Here is a 24,022-nt window from a genome sequence, read left to right as displayed (position 1 = left end):
TCACATTAAACTAACACACTAATTCTGCTAAGGTTTATCTAAATTAACAAAACAAGCAAAGAGTTAGTTGCATAATACAAATTAAAATGCAAAAAGATAAAATAGAGGAGCAAGTAAGTTAAATGGGCTCAGCCCTTTTTCAAGACTGCTGCAATCTGGGCTGCTGGTGGGAATGGGCTCGGCCCATTTTAAACATGTTGCGAACTGTTCACGCCTATTGGGCTTGGCCCAGAATTTATTTTCTATTTTTTTTTTTGCGGACGGGGGGCTGGACAGAGAGAGGTCATGTTGGGCTTTTAGCCCAACTCCAAATGCGGAAGAAGACGAATCCCTCGGACTCGTGTGCGATGATCATGCATAAAGAGAGGAATAAGGGTTAGAAATACACTTCTAAGTCTAATAGCATGCTAACAGATGATAAAAATAAACAGACGATTTTTCATCTATTTAACCAATTGGAAACTAAAGCACATTTCACACATTAAGACTAATTTTCACAACTTCAAACAATAAAAGAAAATGAAGCTAAGCAACTAAATTAAAGCTACAAATATAACCTCTAGAACATAAAAGGAATAGTGAAAATATGAGTCATTGAACGCGATGTATTATGTGCAATAATGTAAGTAACAACTTATAGTTCCAACCAATCAACAGCAGAAACAAATTAACAATGGCAAATCTAACAGTAAGAACATTGTTGATAATAACAACACCAGTTACTACTAGCTACGCTCATTCAAAACCAAAGCAGAGAAACAATACTTCAAAGTTGGAAAGGACCTGGGAATTAACATGAAGGCACACAACACAGTAAATCTTTAATAAATTTGAACAAAATTGGAGCTAAACACCGAAAACAAATAAGCAAGACCATAGAACTAAAATGACAACAGGAAAGGAAGGCTGCACCAGGTTATCAACGGCAGAATCCTAACAGATTCACAATGTCCTCTTTTAAACACATAAACTTGTGATCATATGAAAGGGAAAATAAGGGAGCCAAGCTCTTCAATTCCATAACTAAAAGTCGATCATTCAAATAGATATGTCATACTACATTAAAAGAGTGTAGAGATAACGCCAGGCTTTCTCCTGATTAAAGTCCAAAGAAACAGACAGGACTCCTAACACTAATCATAAGTCCTACTATATTTTAACTAAGCAGAAACAAAAAACACAACTTAGTATAACAGAACCAAAGAAGAATACAAGCTAAGATGAGGAAAATGATATTACAGTGGATAGACTTGTCAGGATTCAGTCAGCTTCTGCACATTTAAACCAACATTTCTCAATTTGAAACAGTCCATTGTAAGTTCTGTCTCGGGAGTAAAGAGCGGCAAATTGCTCACTTGATTATCATTTTTTGCTATACATACGCGACCAGTAGTAACATAGGGTTGAGGTTTAAGCCAAATAAAAAGAAAGTACTCTTTTGGGTTAATCATAGAAGAAAGGTACTCTTTTCCTTGTTAGAATGAAAAGGAAATACATCTCTTTTTTAATCTTATTTGTCACTCATCAATCAAACTCACTTATATTTTTTTTATAAAGAAAATCCCATTCCTAACATACATTCATGTAAACTAAATCTCATTTGATAAAACACAAGGACGCACCCTTTGCTATCTTAACCCAAACATTCAAATCCTTAAACCACAACAGAGAAGCTGCAAGAGAGGCACAAAAAAAAAAATGAAATTCCAAACACAACTTATCCTCGGATTCATATATTACCCATATTTGTCCCCTAATCTATTTACTTAAACCCCATAGCAGCGAGAGAACTAGACAATACTGTTCACAGTAACTTACTTGAAAGTAAATGGGTATATGCTTCAGATTTCAACCAAGCAGCATAGATGATATACATTACAACTAGATTTTAGCATTAATGAATAATGCACTTGAAAACTAGGAAACCAACCCCAAACAAAATTAGTTTACAGAATGACAAAATATATATTTCAAGATAGTCCTTTTATTAACTAGACATTAGTTGATCCAAATGACGGCCTTAAACTAATCAAATCAACAATTTAGAAGCAATTAACATTCTCAGCACAGAGATAATTCTCAGAGGAGAACATGCTAATCCATTACTAGAATCCTTTAACAGAATGGTGAGAAAAGAAAGGGGAGTGCTACTGATATGCCAAAAGAGAGACTACTTCGACTGAAAGCTTTTAATTACTGGATAAGCATTTCTACCAGACTTTAATAGATTTGAAACATCTTAAAACCAAACAAGACAAGACCTGTATCTGAGACTAAACCCCTTTTTCATGCATGCTCTTACAGGAAACCCTTTAAAATTCAATAAACTGAAACCAGACAACATTCAGGCTGATTTATTCTCATAAAATCCTATACGTCAACTCCTAGCTTAACGGACATAAACATAAGCAAACAACATACATTTAATGGAAACAAGCATACAGAATCACATACAGGGTCATACGGCATGTTGATTTTAACTTATTAAATTAACCAAACGTGTGACTAGATTCAGGTGATTTTTTTAGCCAAAAATGTACTTAGTAAAATTCAAGACTAATAACCTTTAATCCATACCACATGGCAGCTAAACTTAAAACGGCAACCTAAAACCTATTTAACCATAAAACACGCCAATATAGCACATAACTAACTGCAAATAGCTAAGGAAAATGAAAAATGTAAGCGATAAAAAGGAGGGGAATTACCTTCTACGGGTGCAGCGAAGTGAGGCCTCGAGTCTCCGATCTACCTTGAAAACTACCAAATTCGAGCTTGCCAGGCTCGGATTCACAGCAACAACAGAGCAGACGAAAACAAAAAAAGAAAAAATTGTTTGAGTATTTTTTTATTTGATATTTTGAACTACCACAACGAGCTGTAAATTTGATATTTTGGAAAACTTTAGATGACTCCTAGATCGGTTCCCAGAGCCCCTTATTCGACTGGCAAAACGATTATTTATAGGATCCCTTCGGGTTTGAGCTAAGGTTTTTCGTTTTGAAGAAGAAAGAGAGGAGCGGGAAGAGGAAAGGAGCGGGGGACAGAGGGAAGTGGGAGAGACCGGCGTGGGGGACAGCGGGAAGTGGGGGGAAAGAGGAGCGAGAGAGAGAAAGGGGAGGGAGGCGGCTGGTTGAAGAGAGAAAGAGAAAGAGATTAGGGATTAGGGTTAATAAAATATGGGGATGGGCTGGACCGGCTCGGGTGGAAGGAATGGGATGGACCGAGTCGGGTAGTTGAGGTAGGAATTGGCTGAAAATGTGGGCAGGGCAGATGAAAAATGTTGGGCTGGGTATTTATTTTTTGGGCTGGGGTGAATTAAAATGTGGGCTGATTATTAACGGGTAGGGTACTATTTTAGGTGACAATGGGCTTCTAATTCTAAATAAAAGGAGTAGAATATAAATAATTCTTTTTTTGAAGTTGCCATAAAATATTAGAAGCGTAAATAGATATTTTGGAGGAGAGGCGGGACAAAATTGGGTGTCAACAACTTGTCCCTCTTTGCCTGGTAATGATGAAAGAATTTTCGGGCAAAGACGTTGACTCAGTAGCCTATTTTGTCCCGCATAAAGGATTTTGGAAGACTAAAGATAAAGAAAACTTGAGAGGATTACGACCGAACCCTGGTCTCCGAGTTGCCTACACACCTCGGCTACACGGGAATCAGGCCGTGTGCAGTTCATGGATAAATACGATACCTTATGAATAACGAATCCCGATTGGCCCGAATCTTTGCACAATATTGTCCCAGTGTCGAATTATGATGACACTGGGTATTACGATAGAACTCGAGAATTCTAAAAATTGAATTGTTGGAATGCAAGTGGAATATTTGGGATTGGAGACAAGCGTTCGAGGTAGATCCTTGACCCGTGTCGGGAAGTCTGATTATCCTTCCCAACGCATTGCCCCAGTTCGCTGCCGAAGAAATAGTTCCACGAGTTGATGTGTGATGCCAACTTTAATATTGTCACTTTCAAATAGCCGCAAGCTAAAAACATTTGTTAGCAATAAAGAAATATATGTGTAAATAAGACAGGGTTGGAGAAGTTTACACTTGTAACCCATGTCTCGGAAGTTGAATCCACAACATACTTTGGAGATGAATTGAATTTATGGCTTCCACTTGAAGAAGAATTAAGTCGACATTGATATCCACTTTAACGAAAACTAAATCCACACCCACGTTTGTTTTTAAGGAAATCTAAAACCATGATTATGTCCGCTTTTGAGGAAGTCTAATTTATGATCACATTCAAATCCATATGTACAAAATCCATAGTGCGTAAATAGTAATCCACGTCCTCATTCACGGAATCCATGCCCACATCATAAAACTCATGATGTAGAAAAATGAATTCATGTCCACGTCCAAAAATCCACTATGCCCAAATATAAATCCACATCCACGTCCACATTCCCCGGTACAAAAATATAAATCTACCTCCACTTTTACAAACTTTAAGTGCAAAGAGATAAATCTACTTCCACGTTCACAAGATCTATAATGTAAAAAATAAATCCACGTCCACGGAATTCACTGTGCTGGAATTTAAATCCATGTTTATGCCCAAAATCCACAATGCAAAACATAAATCCACGTCCACTTCCACGAACTTTATAATGTAGAAATATAAATCTATGTCCACATCCGCATTCCACGGTACAAAAATATAAATCCACATCCACTTCCACAGACTTTAAGGGCGGAAAAAAAAATCACTTCCACATCCGCATTCCACGGTACAAAAATATAAATCCACACCCACTTCTACGGTACAAAAATATAAATCCACATCCACTTCCACGGTACAAAATATAAATCCACATCCACTTCCACGGTACAAAATATAAATCCACATCCACTTCCACGGTGCAAAAATATAAATCCACATCCACTTCCACGGTGCAAAAATAAAAATCCACATCCACTTCCACAAAATTTGTAATGCAAGAAAGATAAATCCACGTCCACGACCCAATGTTCATAATGCAAAAAGATAAATCCACTTCCACGTCCACAATATCCACGATGCAGAATATAAATCCACGTCCACTTCCACAAATTTTATAATGTAGAAATATAAATCCACTTCCACGTCCACATCCACGAAGTCATTCGTGCGAAAAATGATAGATCCACGTCTACTTTCACAAAATTTATAATGCAAGAAAGATAAATCCACGTCCACGTCCACGTCCACAATGTTTATAATGTAAAAAGATAAATCCACTTCCACGTCCACAATATCCACAATGCATAAAATAAATCCACGTCAACTTCCACAAATTTTATAATGTAAAAAATATAAATCCACTTCCACGTCCACATCCACGATGTCATTCGTGCGAAAAATGATAAATCCACGTCTACTTTCACAAATTTTATCATGCAAGAAAGATAAATCCACGTCCACGTCCACGTCCAAAATGTTTATAATGTAAAAAGATAAATCCACTTCCACGTCCACAATATCCACAATGCAGAAAATAAATCCACGTCCACACAATCTACGATATTGAAATATAAATCCACGTCCGCTCTCACAATTTGTAATGTAGAAATGCATATCCACGTTTATGTCCACATCCACAACACCATTCGTGAAGAGATATAATTCCACATCCTAAACCATGTCCCGTTGTGACGGAGGTTAAATCTACAATTGTCCCCACGATTTAACATATGATGCAAGATTTCGATCCTGTAATCTCATTAAATACCACATTCTAAAAGAACTTGTTAGCGACTTGAAATAAATAAATATGTATGAAGTGATGATAAAGTCGAGGAATTTAAACCGATAACAGGTGACCATGTCCGTATCCACTTTTAAATGTTGAGGTGGCATGAGGTGGCAAAAAAAAAGTGTATTTCACTCTCTTTTAGAGAGTGAAGGCAAAAGACAAGTTAAAAACTGATTAATTTATACACGTGTCATTTCTTAATTTGCACCTGTACGATTATTAGATTAAATTAATTATCTCTTTAATCCATTAATTTAAACTGAAATATTTTTTCTTTTCTTTTCTTTTCTTACATTTTGTCATTTTCCTCATCACCATAGATAGACATTGGAGCGATGCCCTCTGATTCATTCTTCTGTTATTTCATAGCTATTATGTGAATAATTCAATTAGGATTTTTAGTTGATAAATGATAATTCCATTATTTGTTAAAGGACCATAAATCCAGCCATACCTATTTTCACACATATCAAACGCCCTTTAACTTGTGTCAGTTATACTTCTTCTTCAAATCAAATCACCCCACCAAAAGAGGTATTTGATTTGAATTTGCAAAAATGGGTTACTTTAGTTCTATCAAACCCACCATTAGATTCATTAAAGATTAAAGATTTGCTTGCCTATTTGACTCCACATAGATTTGATGCTATTTTCCTGGAAATTCATTCAGTTTTGAAACCATTGAATGTGTTGAAATTCTTTCATACTGGGTTTGGTTCTTGTGGTTTTAAGCTCAGTGTTAGATCATATTGTACTTTGCTTCGTTTGCTCATCGCTTCTCACTAGTGTCAGTCGGCCATGGCCGTTTTCCGAGCACAGTGGCGAACGGAGGGGATGGGAAGAGGGTGAAAACGGAGGTGGGAGAAGAGGGAATAGGGAGATGGAGTTCGCTGGAGCTCCGACATGGTAGCTCGTCAGCAGTGGCAACAAAGAATGGAGGACCTGAACTTATTAAAGAAAGCCAAAATGACCGAGGAAAATGTAAAAAACAATTATTAAAATATGATCTTGCCTTCTTTTTGTGTAATAAAAAAACAAGTTCTCCTTGAGGCTGAAATGGCATTGGTGGCCGGAGGTGGCGCTCCGGCTGGAATGAAACTGACAAACATTTCTCTCTCTCTCTCTCATATATATAAAGTAAAAGAAGTTATGGAAAATAATAAGAAAAATATTTAAAAATTTTGTTTTTTATCAAATGTACAGGTGTAGGCTTGTGCACTTCACTCTTCCAACACATAGCTGGGATTAGCATTTTAAGGGTGAGTATATTCCACTTTTAAAATGACCAGGGGGTTCATAGGACCCTCGCAAAGGTTTGGTGTGTAGTTGGGATTTCGGTCAAACGTTGGGGATTCATTTGGCCATTTTCTCCCCCAAACAAGGTATTACCTCCCTTTCTCTCTTATTTTTCTGATTTTCTACGGTCAATAGGGTACAAATGCCTCAATGAGATTTGTCTCAACCATTTTTGAACTCTCAATCCTCATTGGTTCATGGAGAACCGAATGGATCGATAAAAAATGAGTAGAACCGGACCCTTTACATGTTATTTGCTTTAATCCTAGCCGCCTGTTGAATCAAAGGGTTTTACCTTCCCAGATTTTCATTCATCCCACATCGGTTGATACACCAAAAATTGGGGTTTTTAGGGCCTATATAAAGGAACCCCCAATTCACATTACACATACAGAGAAAATAAGATATTTTCACAAAAAAGACTCGAAACTAGGGTTTTTGACAAGGTGACCAACTAAAATTGGACACCTAGTTGAAATTTAACATTTTCGAGCATAAGTTTCATTTTTTCTTCTCTTTTGTGGCTGCTTCTAGAGGTTGAGGAGTGTAAGGAGTCTTCCATTTTCATCCTCGATCAGGCTGCGCCTAGACAAGGTAAACTTTTTTATTTTCTTGTTTATTTTTAGTAATTTTGTATGCTTTTCTGTTTTGTATTATGTGTGTTAATTTAGTTTCATGTTTAGCTTAATTTAGTTGTGGTTGATGCTTACATTATTTGCTTAAATTATTTCAGTTTAATAGTTATGTAACGATCCATTTTGGCTAAGTCGTGTGGGCACTTACCTTTTCCACCTCGGTAAGCGAACCCTCAACCCAACAAAAGTAAATAAATAAATAATTAAATCAATTTAAGCGGAAGAAAATAATCACATAAGTCTTACGATATTATAATAGAAATAGTGCGAGAATATGGAAATACACCCAGGGTCTAGTCTAATCCATACAAGAGCATCTAAATGAAAATATACAAGTTTGGAATATAATAATACATCAAATCTGTCTATGTCTCAGAATGGAAAAGTAAGACATAATAAGAGGAGTCTTACAGGCAGCGAACATCTCGTGCTTTCCCTGGAAACTCGAAGTTGTACTGATGGCGACTATCAGCCACGGGAGATGGAAGCAGACCCAAAGAATGCAGCAAGTGCAGGTCAGTACAAAATCACAGTACTGGAAGGTATCATTGCCTGACTAAGTATAGTTAACATCATTCAGACAATAAAGCAGGATAGGCAGATAACTCAACAAGTATAAGTCAAACACAATTAGAAACAAGTATCCGTCATCACCTAAGTTGAAGCATCTAAAACCAAGTATGCCAGATCTCAATATATATCCAATTCGAAATCAACAACACAAGTAGAACACTGGATCATCACAAAATAAGAGAAGATGCAATGCAATGCAGTGTGCACATGTACTCCCACGGAAGTATTGACGTCTCGGTAGTACAACCCATGGGGGACCCACGAAGTCCATGCAATCACTCATCCACGATTCCGAGACAATCATCGGACATCGGACTCTCACATCACACAATCCATGATTTTGGGCCAACCATCGAGCATCAGACTACTCACATCACTCGCACACAATCCACGATTCTGGGACAACCATCGGATATCGGACTACTCACATCACTCTCATGCAAACTGAGCTCAGCTCACCACAGTGTTTCATCAAGTATCAACAATATATCATGAGAGAAGTGAATGAGTGCGATGTATGAGTCAACATGAATAATCAGATCAATATCACAAGTACCAAACATGGGTACGCTAACAACATCATGAAAGACTACACAAGTCATATAAAATCCTATCCTCAAATCAAATGCCAACAAGTAGGGCACCACAATATCATGAACAAGATATCTCAATAGTCTCTAATATCCACTATCACTATGCGGCATCAAGCCCACAACGATAGGACAACTCAATCACAACACAACGGGGTGGCTAGCCCCAATCACACAATAGGGCCCAACCTAATACAATATCCAACCCAACTTTATACTCAAAGTTTTACATGCTTTCTACGATAATATAATCTAAATATATGCTTCGCTACACAAAGTCCCACCAAGGGTAAGCCATAACCTACTTGGATGGTCGAACATCAAAGCACCAACAATCACTCTTTCGCTTTTCCCTTCCGCAGAGCCTTAAGATCAAGAAAGTCTAGGAATATTCGACATCTAGATTAGCGATCATGAGGATTGATACCTATATTGCTATCATTTAATTTAGGTCAAAACCAACCCTGAAATTTGGGAAAACGAGGCTCACAAGGCCAAAACGGGAAATTCGGGAGTAAGATATCAAATTAAGCACTAGGTGATCAAAACCCAACAACTAATTGCTAAATTAACTCAAGGATTCACCTAATTTCGAATTTCAAGTAAAACCCCCAATTTTGGGTACAAACCCTAACTCTTAGATTCAAGAATTCAACACTAATAATGGGAGATATATGATTAACAACCTTAGATACATCATAGTCTAGCATAAACCCAATCAATTTTATCATTAATAAGCCTAAATAGAAAATCCATCAAACCCCACTTTTAATCTTCCATTACTAAGGGACTAACAATGAAAGAGGAACTCTAAGATGATTAGGAACAATGAAATAACAAGGAGGTTAGGAAGACTTACCACTAAGCATCTTCACCAATAATCTCTAAGAATAGTTCCCAAGAGCTCAAATTTTGGAATGGTATTAAATGATAGACTAAGGGCTTTTAACACTTCATTAAATGAACTCATTGCCCGTCACCTGCTTCCGCGACACTAAGGCCGCTCCAGCGGTACCATGACCGCAGCGGTCATGCCCAAATGGCAATAGCCATGCCAACAGTAGGGTGACCACTTTAGCGGTACTGCTGCCGCGCTGCTGGTGCCGCCAAAGCAGGCAACAGACACCATAAAGTCTCCAAGTTTTCACACTTCAACACGAATTTCCGACTTATTTTTTAGGCCATTTGCTCACAAACCACAAACGCAGACACATATAAAAACACGCTAGGAACGCGCTCGTGGCTCAAAATTCCCAACAGAGGTCTCGTTGACCGAGTCAACCCCCAATACATCAATTCTAATTTTCCAACCCAAGTGCCAAAATGCATCCGAGTGCATTAGGAACCGAACCAGATATACACACAAGTTCTAAATGACCATTCGGACCTCTTAAAATTGACGGATTTTTGAAAAAGGTCTGTTTACCCAAAAGTCAACTTTGAGTCAACTCTTTTTCGCTTTAAAGCCCATATTTCACAAAAAGTCGCCCGAATCAAGTCTAGACACCTCAGGAAGCGTGTCAACAATCCCTTCAGGTTAAAAGTGAGCTAAACATGAGCTAACCATGCTCGGAAAGGGGCGAAAGTGCCTGAATGGCTATAACGACCAAACGGGTCGGTATGGTATGTTGATCAGTATGTTAATCAGTATGCGTATAGGATTTTTGCTTAGCTATATGTAGTATATATTCATCTTTCTAGCCTAAGTTGATTAAGGTGGATACTGAGTAAATGTGTTGATTTGCTTTAGTAGAAAGATTTAGTGTTTTTTATCCTTTAGTTACCTTTAACTATTTCATGTACAACTGATTATATTGTTGTCTATTATGGATTAAGTGAAAGTTTTCCTTTGTGTTATTTCTCTATCCTGGTCATTAGTAAAGGTTCTCCCTTTAGTTTGTTTTAGTAGCTTTAAGTATTCATAAGTATATATGCTTTATGTGCTTTGCGTGTGATCAGTTGTTAGTTTTAGTTATTAGACTAGCATATTAGTGAGTTTGGTATTAGAGGTCTGTTCTGTTTAGTCTAACATGAAGTTATTAAGTGTCTACATGCTAGCTAATGACTGCTATATGCTCAATATGGCCTGATCTAAGTTAGTTTAGCTTAGCATCTATCAATATAGGTATGTTTGATTAGTTATTAGGCTTATTGATTAGATCTTATGTTTGGTTGCTATGTAGTCATATTTGTCATTGGTCAAGTTTAATGGCCATCTATACTTGTAAGAAACATTAGATTAGTGGTAGTTTAAGTCATTTCCACCTATATGCCATTCCTTTACTGATAGCTATCATATATATTAGCATGATTCCTTTTTAGTTCAGTAAATCATGATCCTGTTTTAGCCTAACATTAATGCATGGCTACTTTTTCTATTGGACTTGTGGTTCACTAGCTTGACAAACAACTGCCTATGTCTGATTCCATTTAGTTTAGGTTGCCTAAATGCCATGAGTATATCAGAATGCATATCTTTGTTTGAATGAAGGTTCAATCTTGTTTTGAAGTGGTTTGTTGTACTTGAAAGCATGTTTTATACTTGTTTATGATGTCTAATGTGTCTGTAACTGCACCATCTCTTTCCCCTCCCCCTTTAAATCTGATAATTAAAAATTGGGCATGTTCTTCTTAGTTGATTTCACCTGTTTGCTAAATTGGGCTTCGCCCTCACGTTATTCTCACTTGGGCTTATTTTTCTGAATCCTTGTTGTTTAGGCCTCTGGTTTTCGCTTATCGTCTATCAAATCATAAGAAAATGAGTTTATCATATATGCATATATGTCTGCATACAATCATGTTTACTACTTACGTTCTTGTTAATTTAGTTATGAAGGCTATGTACTTTCTAACCGCTATTCTCCTTTTCCCCTCTTTGTTTGCATGGGAATACCACACGGGCCACTTGGGCCATTTTCTGCCGATAAACCTGTTGGGCCAGAGGCCCAACTTCTTTATTTGATCGAATCCGGATTGAAGAAATGATTGAAGGCCTAACCATGGGTGAAAATGGCAACTGGTGGGCTTAGGTAGGCCACCAGCCTAAACCCTCTCTTATTCCTCTTTATTCATACATGTATATAATTATTTATATAATAGTTGTATATGTAAACAACATCTATGAACATATTGAAACCCATGTATGGTTAGACTTAGGAAATCCCACGTAGAGATTAGGAAAAAGCTTTCAAATGATTTATGTTACAAAAAATCAAATACGTGCCAAGCTAATAATTGCATGTAAATTGGTAGATGTGAAATTTTTTGCAAGGCATTGCAAGTAGTATAAATCTGAAAAAATCAATAATATTGCAAATGATTTTGTTGAATAAGAAATTGGACCCGTTTTAGGCCTTTAAGCCTTCAGAAAAAATTGAGATGAAATGTATCATTTTGAACTAAAAAAGGGGGATTAAAAAACTGTCTTGGTCTTTGTTGTTAAGATTTTAAATTGTACTAATTTTGGCATAAGGACAATATATTTCTAAAAAGTAACATTGCATAAATGGACGCTTTTCAACTTATAATTAAATTGAGGCAATTTAAACTCTTTTGGGCCCCAACCCCAAAATCCGAAGGCAATCAAACAAGAGGGGTATATTTGGACTTTGATTTTGAGGTACAGATGGCTTTGGTTAGAATATGGTTGACCCAAGTGAGCTAAAAAATAGAAAAAACATACTAAGTAAAAATCTCTTTATGTATATATATAAGACCTATGCTATATTTTCAAAAGGAGATATACTCCATTTATTTCCTATATATATGTAAACCAACTTATAAGGGACAAAATCATAACATTGGATCAAATTAGTAGAAACTCTCCTTAAGAGAAAATCTTATGTGTGTTTTGGTCTGAAAATGAAGTGATTTTTACCCCCTTATAACATTTTTCCAAAAAAGAAACCAGCCCTTTTTCCTTAAAAATATTTTGTCAAAAAGATGGAGTTATGATATTAACATGACAATTTTTGCAAATAATCACAATTAATCACACATTGAAGCTCGTTGGTCAACCGTATTCTATGGATCCTTAATACTAGGGTGATTAAAACCTTCCCTAGGGGATCACCAGAACCCTTAACTCGAACTCTGGTTTAAAGGATTTTTCTCTTGTTTGAATAAACCCTTTAACTCGGTTTTCCTAATTTCTTTTATAAAAATAGGTGGCGACTCTAAAAATATAAAATCCGAATAGAGTCCACAACCTCTTAGTAGCTTTTATGCACCCGCGTAAAAGTAAACTGTAACAGAGGTTCTTCACTATGATGGTTGACTTTGTGTTCTGATGTTGATGGTTTGAGGTACTTGTTACTTAACAAGGCGCATAGTTTAAAGTTCTTGATACATCCAGGCTCTATAAAGATGTAACAGGACCTTCGAGATTTGTATTGGTGGAAAGGGATGAAGAAAGAGGTATCAGAGCATGTATCTCATTACTTGAAGTATCAACACGTCAAGTATGAGCGTTAAAGACTTGTTAGATTGGTACAAGCATTGCCCATTCCTGAGTGGATGTGGGAACATATCACTATGGACTTTGTTTGTTGGTTTGCCACAACCTTTGAGTAAGCATGATTCAGTTTGTGTAGTTGTGGGTAGACTCACCAAATCAATGTACTTCGCACGTCATTACTAGTTACTCAATTGAACAGTTGGCCCGAAATTCATTCAGGAGATTATCTTATTGCAAGGCATACACGTGTCGATGATTTTTGATCGGGGTTCACAGTTTGCAACTCACTTTTAGCAATCCTTTCAGAAGTAGTCGGGTCTCAGTTGAGCTTAGTATAGCATTCTACAGATTTATGAACTGTTCAAGCATATTATTCCGATCCTAGAAGGCATATTATTGAGATCTTGTGTCATCGACTTTGGAGGTCGTTGGGACGATTTCTTGCCTTTAACGGAGTTTGCATATAAAAATAGTTGTCAGTAGAGCAATCAAATGGCTCCATTTGAGGCATTACATGATCACCAACATCATTCACCAGTTGGTTGGCTTGAACCAGGCGGGACATAACTATTCAGTCCATATTTGGTTAGACAGTCCTTGGAAAAGATTAAGGGGATTGTGGACCTCTTCAGACAGCTTAAAGTTGGCAACAAACATATATGGACATGCGAAGACTTGATTTGATATTTATGACTGGAGATCATGTGTAGTTGATATTATCGCCTATGCAAGGTGTAATAAGGTTCACAAAGAAAGAGAAGTTAAGTCTCAGGTTCATTAGGCCTTAGGCCTTGAGATCTTAGAGTGAGTTGGTGCAGTTACTTACAAGCTTGCTTTGCCTCGCGAGCTGATGAAGAATACAAATTTCCATGTATCAATGCTCTAGAATTATATCTGATATAATACTAACGTCATACCAACTAGTACAGTCTTGTTGGACATGGATTTGTTATATAATGAAGTTTCGGTGTCCATTTTGGACAGGCAGACACCAATCTGAGGCCAAAATAGCTTCCTTTGGTAAAAGTCTTGTGGCAAAACCATCTGCATGAGGAGGCGATTTGGGAGATCCGAGGAGGACATCGTCAATTTGTACTCCTTGACACCAGCTTTGAATCCAACACTTGCATTAGTCTCGGAGTAAATATATATTCGCTCCTGTTTGACAACTCGGGTGAGCTTTCTTACTTTGTTCGAGGATGAACAAGAGAGTTTACGTGGGGAGAATGTTAACGACCTGACTTTTGTTTTATTATTTTTTTCAATTGAACTTTGAGCATGTGCATAAGTTCATATAACCATTTTGGACTTGTCGGCATGATTTTGAATGGGAATTGAGGGGCTCGGATGGGTTTCGACACTGTTTGGAACTATGTGAAACACCAAAAATTGCAGACTTATGTTTTGTGCATGAGCTGCACAACGCAATCTTTGGTCTGTGCGATGGGGTGTATATCACACGACCAAAGCACAAGGAAAAATATTGTCCAATATGCGATGGGCGTATGACGCACGAACCCATTAAACATGGTCAGTTTTTTCCAAGTTTAATTAAATAAGGCAGTAAACAAATTTAAGAAAATGGTCAAATGAGCCCCCAACATTTGACCGAAATCCCAACTACACCTATTACCCCCTGAACATTTTAAAAGTAGAATTATTTACTCCCTGAAATGCTACACCCAAACCTGGAGTATGCGGTAACATACACGCGCCAACCAACATTTAACACGTGTATTTTCCATTTAACTATGTTTTTTATTACTTTTTCCTTCCTTCTTCTTCTTTCCATCACCTTCCACCATTAAACAACTTCAAAGCTCCAAATGGAAGAAAAAATAGAAACCCGTTGTTCAAAAGCTACCAAATCAACAGAAAGATACAAATTATTGTTTCATTTTAAATCAAAGATTAGTATGTGATTCTTACCAATTAGAAAAAGGTATTAAATTCTTACCCAAAAGAAGAAAACTTTGCAATAGCTTAAATTCGATATTGCGATATGGGTGTCAAGGATTAACAGTAAAAAAAGGGGAAATAATTAGGTTTTCAAGAAAAGACATAGGAAAAAGAACGTCGCATTTGTTGTCTTATTATTGTCTCGCTGGAGTTGAAGAGGAAGATGGCGGAGGTCGCCGGATTTTCTATATATATGTGTGTGTGTGTGTGTGTGTGTGTGTATGATATCTCTAACTGTAATTTGAAAAATATGTAATGCCCTCCCTGACTTCACAATCGTTGCCGCTATCGGCGCCGCCGACTCTCTCGCTATCGGCGCCGCCACCACTGACCACAGCCTCTCAAAATTCCACATAGCCCTTAAGAAATCCAAAGTGTGAAATGTAGAGTTTGAAAAATGGGTTTGAAGGGTCGTGGCTCCAACGGGCAGATCTAGAGAAAGATCGGCGATGATGGTCATGAAGCAGGTTTGGAGGCTGAGGTGGTGTCGCTGGATATAATGCTGGTAGTGAGGTGGCTGTGAGGTGATAAAGAGAGAGAGACAGAAAAATAAACAAAAATATATTTGGTTAATAGAAAAATATTATAAAAATAATTTCTTAACATTTGTTTTGGCTTCTCACTCTCTTTGGGAGAGTGGGATATACTCTCTCGGCCACATCAGCGCTCAGGGAGCAATATATGCCATTTTAAGGTATTCCAGAGATTTGGAGGGGAGGGGGTGGCGAGGGGGAGGTAATAGGACCTTCGTAAAGATAAAGTGTGTAGTTGGGATTTCGGTCAAACGCTGGAGGCTCATTTGGCCATTTTCTCAACAAATTTTAGAACATGGTGAGAATTCAAGCGTGTGATTTAATCTAAGTTATTCAGGAAGTGATTCAATTGTACTACATCTCTTGATCATTTGAATTTTCGTGTTTGCATTAAAAATGGCAATTTTTCGAGAAATATTTGAATACCGATCCAAAAAGTGGCTGTATAGGCCAGGCCACCCAATTTGTTCTAATATATTGCTTTTATTTAAACAAAAGGCTTACAACTTGTACTTGCATTTTAAAGCGTAATTTGGACGATAAAGGATCCAATTTATACTGTGTCACTCTTATTTGCTTTGTAGTTACTTTAGATAAGTAAACCTATGTTAGAGGGCTACTTCACATGACATAAAAAAATGGCTTAATATATATAAGAACTAACGAAAATCCAAATTGTATCAATATGCTATTCTGTTCGTAAGAATACATGAATCAAAAGAATGTGTTATCATGCATCTTATTGTAGCTCAGTTCATTCTTTTTAACTTTTTCCGTTATTCTTTTCCATTAAATTTTCCCATATATATATATGGATGTTGGAAAATATTGGTTAAGATTAATCTTCTATATAAAATGCTGATATTTAACCAACCTTATTAGTTTGCCGACACTTTAATTTCTTTTCCACCTTACCCGAAAAGTACACTTCCTTAGAAAGAAGAGAAGGATCAAGAGAAATAGTCAAACACACTTTGCTTTCTTTAGCAAGCAGAAAGGAAGGTTTAATTTTGACCAGACACATGAACAACTTAGTTTCGTAAAAACTTAATAGTTTGGCATCCTTTTCAAGTCTTCACTGATTTACGAACGCAATGTCTTGGCAGAAGATATACAACTTCAAATGGAATATAAAAACCAAGGGTAGGCAAACGACTTGTTCCTAATTTATATAACTCCTTCCGCGTCTCAAAATAATTATCATGTTTCGCTTGTCGAGAGCCAAGATACGTGAAAATTTTAACCAACATTTTAAGATGTATCTTTTTTGGCCATATTGATATGGCAATAATTACACTTATAGTACTTCTCGTATAGGTTTTGAATATTTAAATTTTAATTTTTAAACTATTAAATTAATCTCAAAAATTTGCCAAATTGACTCTCGAGCCGAAACTTAACAAGTATTTTGGGACTGAAAGTATCATATTTTGAAGGACTCCAATGGCTTAAGAAACCTTCTATACAAAGTCATAACTTCATATTGAATCTTTTTTTTATTGGTTAAAAGATCTTGAACCTGTTATAGCATAGTAGGCGTAAGAAACTTTTAAGAAAATCTTCTAAATAGTTGCCAAAGAATTACAAGAATTAACAAAGATCTCTTCGCCGTGATTTTCAGGGCCTAAATCTCGTCTATTCACTCAATAATTTTCTTATTGCACATTGATAATATGAAAAAATTGGGATTACTAACCCGTACTTTTTGTTATGTCAACTAAATAGTTTAATCAGCAATTCACTATTTTCATAAATTGAGATGGCAATCCTAATTAACCAAGTTCTCCATGATATATACTAGGCAGTTTGGTTTAGAAAAGCTTAATATTAAAAAGGGAAAAGTAGTAATATTGTATTTTTATATTAATAATAAATACGTTAAAAGAATTGTCATAAAATAAGGAAGGTAAACATAATATCATGAACCACACAAGGGTGGTTAGTGTGATGAAACAAAACCTGGAGGAGGTCTCTAAATTTATTAACTTTAGTATAATTACCGTAACCCTTAATATTTTCCAATCAAAGCACACATATTATGCACATTGTACAACTATGAGATGGAACTCTCAGAATTTTCACGCCCTCTTCTCCGTCTAATCAAACTAGGGTTTAGATTGTGATATGGGGTTTGCTCTAATGCACTGTGACAACCACCACCGGTGAATAACTTCAGTCGCGGTCATTTTATAATTATCAGTTATCCAATTAGCTTTGATCAACCTGTTGCTTCAAAGGGAGTTTGAGTTATGCTAGTAACACTTTCAAACTCCAGCATATCGCATTTGAGTTTTTCCGTATTTTAGCTTGGGATACTTTTATCCAAATTTTATTTTTGCATAAAATGGCTATCTTTTAATTACAATTCAGATTTCAACCAAATTTGAATACCGATCCAAAAGGTGGCTAGGTCACCTCATTTGTACTAATATATTGCTTTAATTTTAAACAAAAGGCCTAGAACTTGTACTTTCATTTGATAGTGTAATTTGGACGGTAAAGGATCCTTTTAATACTTGTACTTATTTTACATGACATAAACCTATGTTGGACGGTTACTTCACATGACATAAAAATATTGCTTAGTATTTATGAGAAGAGGGGTACATGTTATAATGATGCAATTTTATCCTACGTCACATATTGCATGTAAAAGTTTAATCTCATTAAATCATTTTTTGTTCCTATATTTCTTCGTTCCACTCCAAGAAAAATCTAAGAGAACTAACGAAAATCCAAGTTGTATCAATGTGCCATTCTGTTCTTAATACCAAATGAATCCAAAGTTCAAAACAATGTGCTATAATGCATCTTGTTGTAGCTCACTTTCATTCTATTCAATTTTTTCCTTTATTTTTTCCATTTTATTTTCCCATATATGGATGTTGGAAAGTATTGCTTAAGATTAATCCTTCTTATGCTGATTTTAACCAACCTAATTATCTTGCCGACACTTTTCTACCCGAAGAAAGAGGAGAGGAGAAATAGTCAAAGACACTTTACTTTCTTTAGAAATCAGAATAGAAGATTTAATTTTGACCAGACACACATGAACAGCTTAGTTTCGTATAAACTTGGGGTTGACATCCTTTTCAAGTCTTTACTGATTTACGAATGCAATGTCTTGGCAGAAGATTTACAACTTCAAAATGGAATATAAAACCACAAGTGGGCAAACCACTTGGTCTTAATTTATATAGCATCATATATTGAAGGACTCCAATGGCTTATATACAATTGACAGACCTTCTATACAAAGCCATGACTTCATACTGATCATACATATCAGGAAGATTTTGAATCTGTTAACGCAAGCGTAGTAAGTACTTCTAAGAAAATCTTCCAAATGATTACCGAAGAATTACAAAAATTAACAAGAAAAATAATTCTCTTCCATGATTTTCAGGGCCGAAATCTCGTCTAAACAAATTAAATTTTCTTATTGCACAATGATGTTATGAAAAATTTGGGATTACTAATTACACGTACTTTTTGTCATGTCAACTAATTTGTTTAATCAGCAAAATCAACTATTTTCATAAAAACTGAGATGTCGATCTAAACCGAGTTCTCCATGATGCTAGGCCAGTTTGGTTTAGAAAGAATTTTCCGTTTTTTTTTTATTCAAAAAAAAGAGCATGTTCATTTGGAAAAAAAAAGAGTCCGTGGCATTTTGCACCCTTAATGTGTGCTCTTTTTTTCAACTTGCACCCTATCCTATTTTTTTTTATGATTTAAACCCCAATCTCTTTATTTCCTTGCAAAACAATAAATTCACCCTTTTTATAAATTTATCATGAGGGCAAAATAGGAATACAAATAATATATCTTTTTTTCCTTCAATTTATTTATTTTATTAGAACTGCAACAACAATAAATTTTATTTTCAAAGCTCTTTTTTTATTTTTTTTATTTTAAGTGATATTTCTCTATCAATAGTTGCTAAACATTTGGAGTTCTTATTGTTACAAGTTTGTCGTTTTTCCTTTATAAATTAGTAGTAATTAAATTATAAAGGAAAAACGACAAACTTGTAACAATAAGAACTCCAAATGTTTAGCAACTATTGATAGAGAAATATCACTTAAAATAAAAAAAATAAAAAAAAAGCTTTGAAAATAAAATTTATTGTTGTTACAGTTCTAATAAAATAAATAAATTGAAGGAAAAAAAGATATATTATTTGTATTCCTATTTTGCCCTCATGGTAAATTTATAAAAAGGGTGAATTTACTGTTTTGCAAGGAAATAAAGAGATTGGGGTTTAAATCATAAAAAAAAATAGGATAGGGTGCAAGTTGAAAAAAAGAGCACACATTAAGGGTGCAAAATGCCACGGACCCGAAAAAAAAGGCAGAATGCCTATAGACCCTCTAAACTAGACACTTTTAATTCAGATTCCCTAAACTATTAATAGTCTTAATTATCCCCCAAACTTAGCTATTTGATAGTCTTTACTCCCTAGATGTTGATGACTTGATGTGGCAAAAGAATGTAGTCACTCTGTTTTTAGGCGTGTGGGGATGAAGAAAATTGAAAAATCAGCTCCCAAGTAGGTTATTTTTCAATCGTTATTCGACATAGTCATAGATAATTATGAATTTTTTGCTTCAGCTTAATATATAATGCAATTCCAAAGTTACATTTTCAAAATTTGCTCTTAAATGAATTTGGCTCGAAACACCATCATTTTAGCCAAATAAAATTGATCTTGGTAAAAAATGAAGTACCAACTGTATTTTCTTTCTTTAGAGACGCAATGTCTATTTATTTTAACTGTGTATTTTCTTTCCAGTCCAAAATTAATTTTAAAAACTTAGAGTTCTATTATATTTAGTCAAATAAAAAAAGATTTAGCCAAAATAATGAAGTTGCAATTGTGTACTTTTTTTATTTCTTGTTTAGATATTTATTTCAACTGTTATTGTTTTCTTTTTCTGGTCAAATCCATATATATATATATATATATATATATATATATATATATATATATATATATATATATATATATATATATAAGGTCAGAGTTCATTTATTTTTAATGAAATAAAAAGCTTTTGCTTAATAATGAAGTTCCAACTATATACTTCTTATTATATCTTATTTAGATGTAATGACTATCTGTTTCAACAGTGTATTTCTTCTTTTCGGGCAAATTCTGTAAATAAAAAAGAATTGGCTAAAATTTTATTATTTTTAGCCAAATAATGTTTTCCTTAAAATGGAGTTCTAACAAAAAAGTTTTACTAATTTGACCCGAAAAAAGAAAATCTAAAATATTAATGAATTTTAAAACGTAAAACAATGCCATGTGGACAAAATATCCATGTGGCAGGCAAATGTTTCTCTCTTAGGATGAGATTGTCCGGTGGATAAAGGCTATCAAATAGCTACGTTCAGGAGGGTAATTAAGACTAATCATACTTTAGGAGGATCTGAGTAAAACGGGTGAAGGAGAGTCTTTAAGTATTATGCCAAAAAAATAAAGTATATATGGTATCTGAAACTCAAACCAAAGTATTTTCTGGAAACAAACGTTAATCGAAAACAAGTTTTCATTCTCCAAAATATCTTTTGTCAAAAGTTAATCCAAAAAACACAACTGGTCTCCAAATTTATTTTTCAACAATTAAACCAAAATTTGGACCAAACGCAATATATAACTGACAGCATCATCGTCAACGTTTTAAGGTAGACTTTTTGGTTCGGCAAACCCAAAGCTGCCGTGCATTTAGGATCAAGGCATTTTAAAAATTAAACAGCCATGCATGCATGCTAGATTCAAGGGACGTGTAGTTAATTTCACTCTCAAGTTTTATACCCTAACACCTATATAACGAGACCATAATATGCATGCAAAGTACTACACCTTGAGATCCTTGAGAATAATAACTTTCTAGCATTGATTTTTCCTAGTTCAATTTAATTTAATTTGTTCAAATGGCTCAAACCAGTTTTGGGCTTCTCGCCGCCGTCCTCCTCCTCCTCCTGGTGGTTTTGGCCGAGGGTGGACCTCCTAAACAGATGAAAGTGAAATGCCAAGACAGGAAATTCCCCAATTGTTATCACAAAGACCTTTTTTGTCCTGTCACATGTCCACGTACATGTATAGCTGATTGTAACTCATGTCAGCCTATTTGTGTTCCTCCACCACTTCCACCACCAAAACCACGTTCACCTATGCAAGTGAGATGCCAAGACAAGAAATTCCCAACTTGTTATCACAAAAGCTTTCCATGCCCCGCCAATTGCCCCCGTGCATGTGTAGCTGATTGTGCCTCATGTCAACCTGTTTGTACTGTTTCACCACCACTATCCCCTCCATTGCCTCCCACTCCTCCTTCTGCAGGCGGAAAGAGAGTCTCTTGCAAGAATAAGTTGTACCCTCAATGCTATCGCCAGGAGTTTCAATGCCCTAGTGATTGTCCGGATACTTGTGAAGTTGATTGTGTCACTTGTAGTCCTGTTTGCGGTATGATCCTTAAAACTATTAGTAGTACATTTCTTTTTTATGATATTAAAAATGGGAGTAACTCTTTTGTACAATAACTTTCCCTTTTGAACATGCATAATAGTCAACTTTCTATTCATTAATATATTTAAGCCACCAAAAGATGATAGATTTAAGTTATACACTACATTGATAATGTGAAAAAAAAAATTATACATGTAGTTTAACCTATTATAGCAGGTTAGTTACCGTATTTTATCAAGTTATCAATTACTACTACAATATATATATATGAAAGTTACTTGTAATTATATTATAAGTGACCTTATTTTATAAATATTTTGTATACCGTTAATGCATAGATTTCAAACTTATGAATAATCGTAAGTAATCAGACATTGAATAGACTAACTTCGTTCCAACTGTCCCAATATCTCCAACACATACTGATAATACTTTTAGAACAGTTCTTCTGGAACATATATATTAAAACTGGTGATTATGATATTATGCATATATGATCGTGAACAGTTTTTTGTGATTTGGGTGTTTGTATCATTTATTTTACTGTGATAACTATAACCATTTTAAAATGCGTTTCTGTTTCCCTTAGCCAAACTTTTTTCTTTGTATAGATGATAATAGTGCAGAAATATGAGTTCAAATAAGAAGTTCAATCAAGACATGCTTGCAAATAATTTAGATTTGTGCTCCATAACAGCTCGTTGGCAAGCATATAGTTAATATTGACTTCTAGTCTCTCTTAAGTAGAAATGAGTCTTATGTACTTTATCTAATTAACCTTGAATATTTTTCACAACTCTTATGTACTTTATTTGTGTCCAAGTAACCTTGAATATTTTTTAACATTGTGAACAGACTGCAATAAGCCAGGGGCAGTTTGCCAAGATCCAAGATTCATAGGCGCTGATGGACTTACTTTCTACTTCCATGGCAAAAAAGATGATGATTTTTGCTTAGTGACCGATTCCAATCTTCACATCAACGCTCATTTCATCGGTAGGAGAAACGAAAACATGAAGAGAGACTTTACTTGGGTACAATCTCTTGGAATTCTCTTTAAGAATCATAAGTTGTTTATTGGTGCCAAAAATACATCAACATGGAACGATGCATTGGATCGCCTAGACTTAGCCTACGATGGACAATCAATTATCCTTCCTAATCGTGAAGGGACCAAGTGGGAACCAATTTCAAGTACTCAAGGAGTCTCAATTACACGAAATCGCGATACTAATTCTGTTTTAATCGACGTGGAAGGGAATTTCCAGATAAAAGCTAGAGTGGTACCGATTACTGAAAAAGACTCAAGAATTCATAATTATGGTATCACAGAGGAAAATTGCTTTGCTCATTTAGATTTGAGCTTTAAGTTCTATTCTTTGAGTGGGAAGGTAAATGGAGTTTTGGGACAAACTTATGGGAGTAATTATGTGAGTAGAGTGAAGATGGGAATTGACATGCCAGTTTTGGGTGGGGAGAAAGAATTCTCCTCCTCAGGTATTTTCTCCACTGATTGTGCTGTTTCAAGATTCAGTGGCACTTATCAACTTGATCATGGCAGTAAAGAAGACATTGAGTATGCTGACTTGAAGTGTGCAAGTGGTATGGATGGAAAGGGAGTTGTTTGCAAGAGATGAACAATGTCGTTATTAGCTTCATCCCTATTGATGTCGCATAATTAAATAACTTTAATATAATGTTGTGGAACCATAATAACTAGTAGTCTATTACTGGTACTACATTGTTTTAACGAA

General features: G+C 35.5%; 1 protein-coding gene across 1 annotated transcript; it reads left to right on the top strand.

The window, feature by feature from the left end:
• The first annotated feature begins 21,577 nt into the window (after positions 1–21,577).
• LOC132638348 (uncharacterized) lies at positions 21,578–24,022 on the top strand. The gene is made up of 2 exons (XM_060355268.1): positions 21,578–22,265; positions 23,124–24,022. Exons 1-2 carry the CDS (start codon positions 21,734–21,736, stop codon positions 23,903–23,905), a joined length of 1,314 nt encoding a protein of 437 aa, XP_060211251.1. The 5' UTR covers positions 21,578–21,733; the 3' UTR covers positions 23,906–24,022.

Source organism: Lycium barbarum, chromosome 4 (assembly GCF_019175385.1).
Source record: "Lycium barbarum isolate Lr01 chromosome 4, ASM1917538v2, whole genome shotgun sequence".
NCBI classification, from domain to species: domain Eukaryota; kingdom Viridiplantae; phylum Streptophyta; class Magnoliopsida; order Solanales; family Solanaceae; genus Lycium; species Lycium barbarum.
The sequence above is the reverse complement of the archived record's forward strand: the minus strand, read 5'-3'. Positions and strand labels throughout refer to the sequence as shown.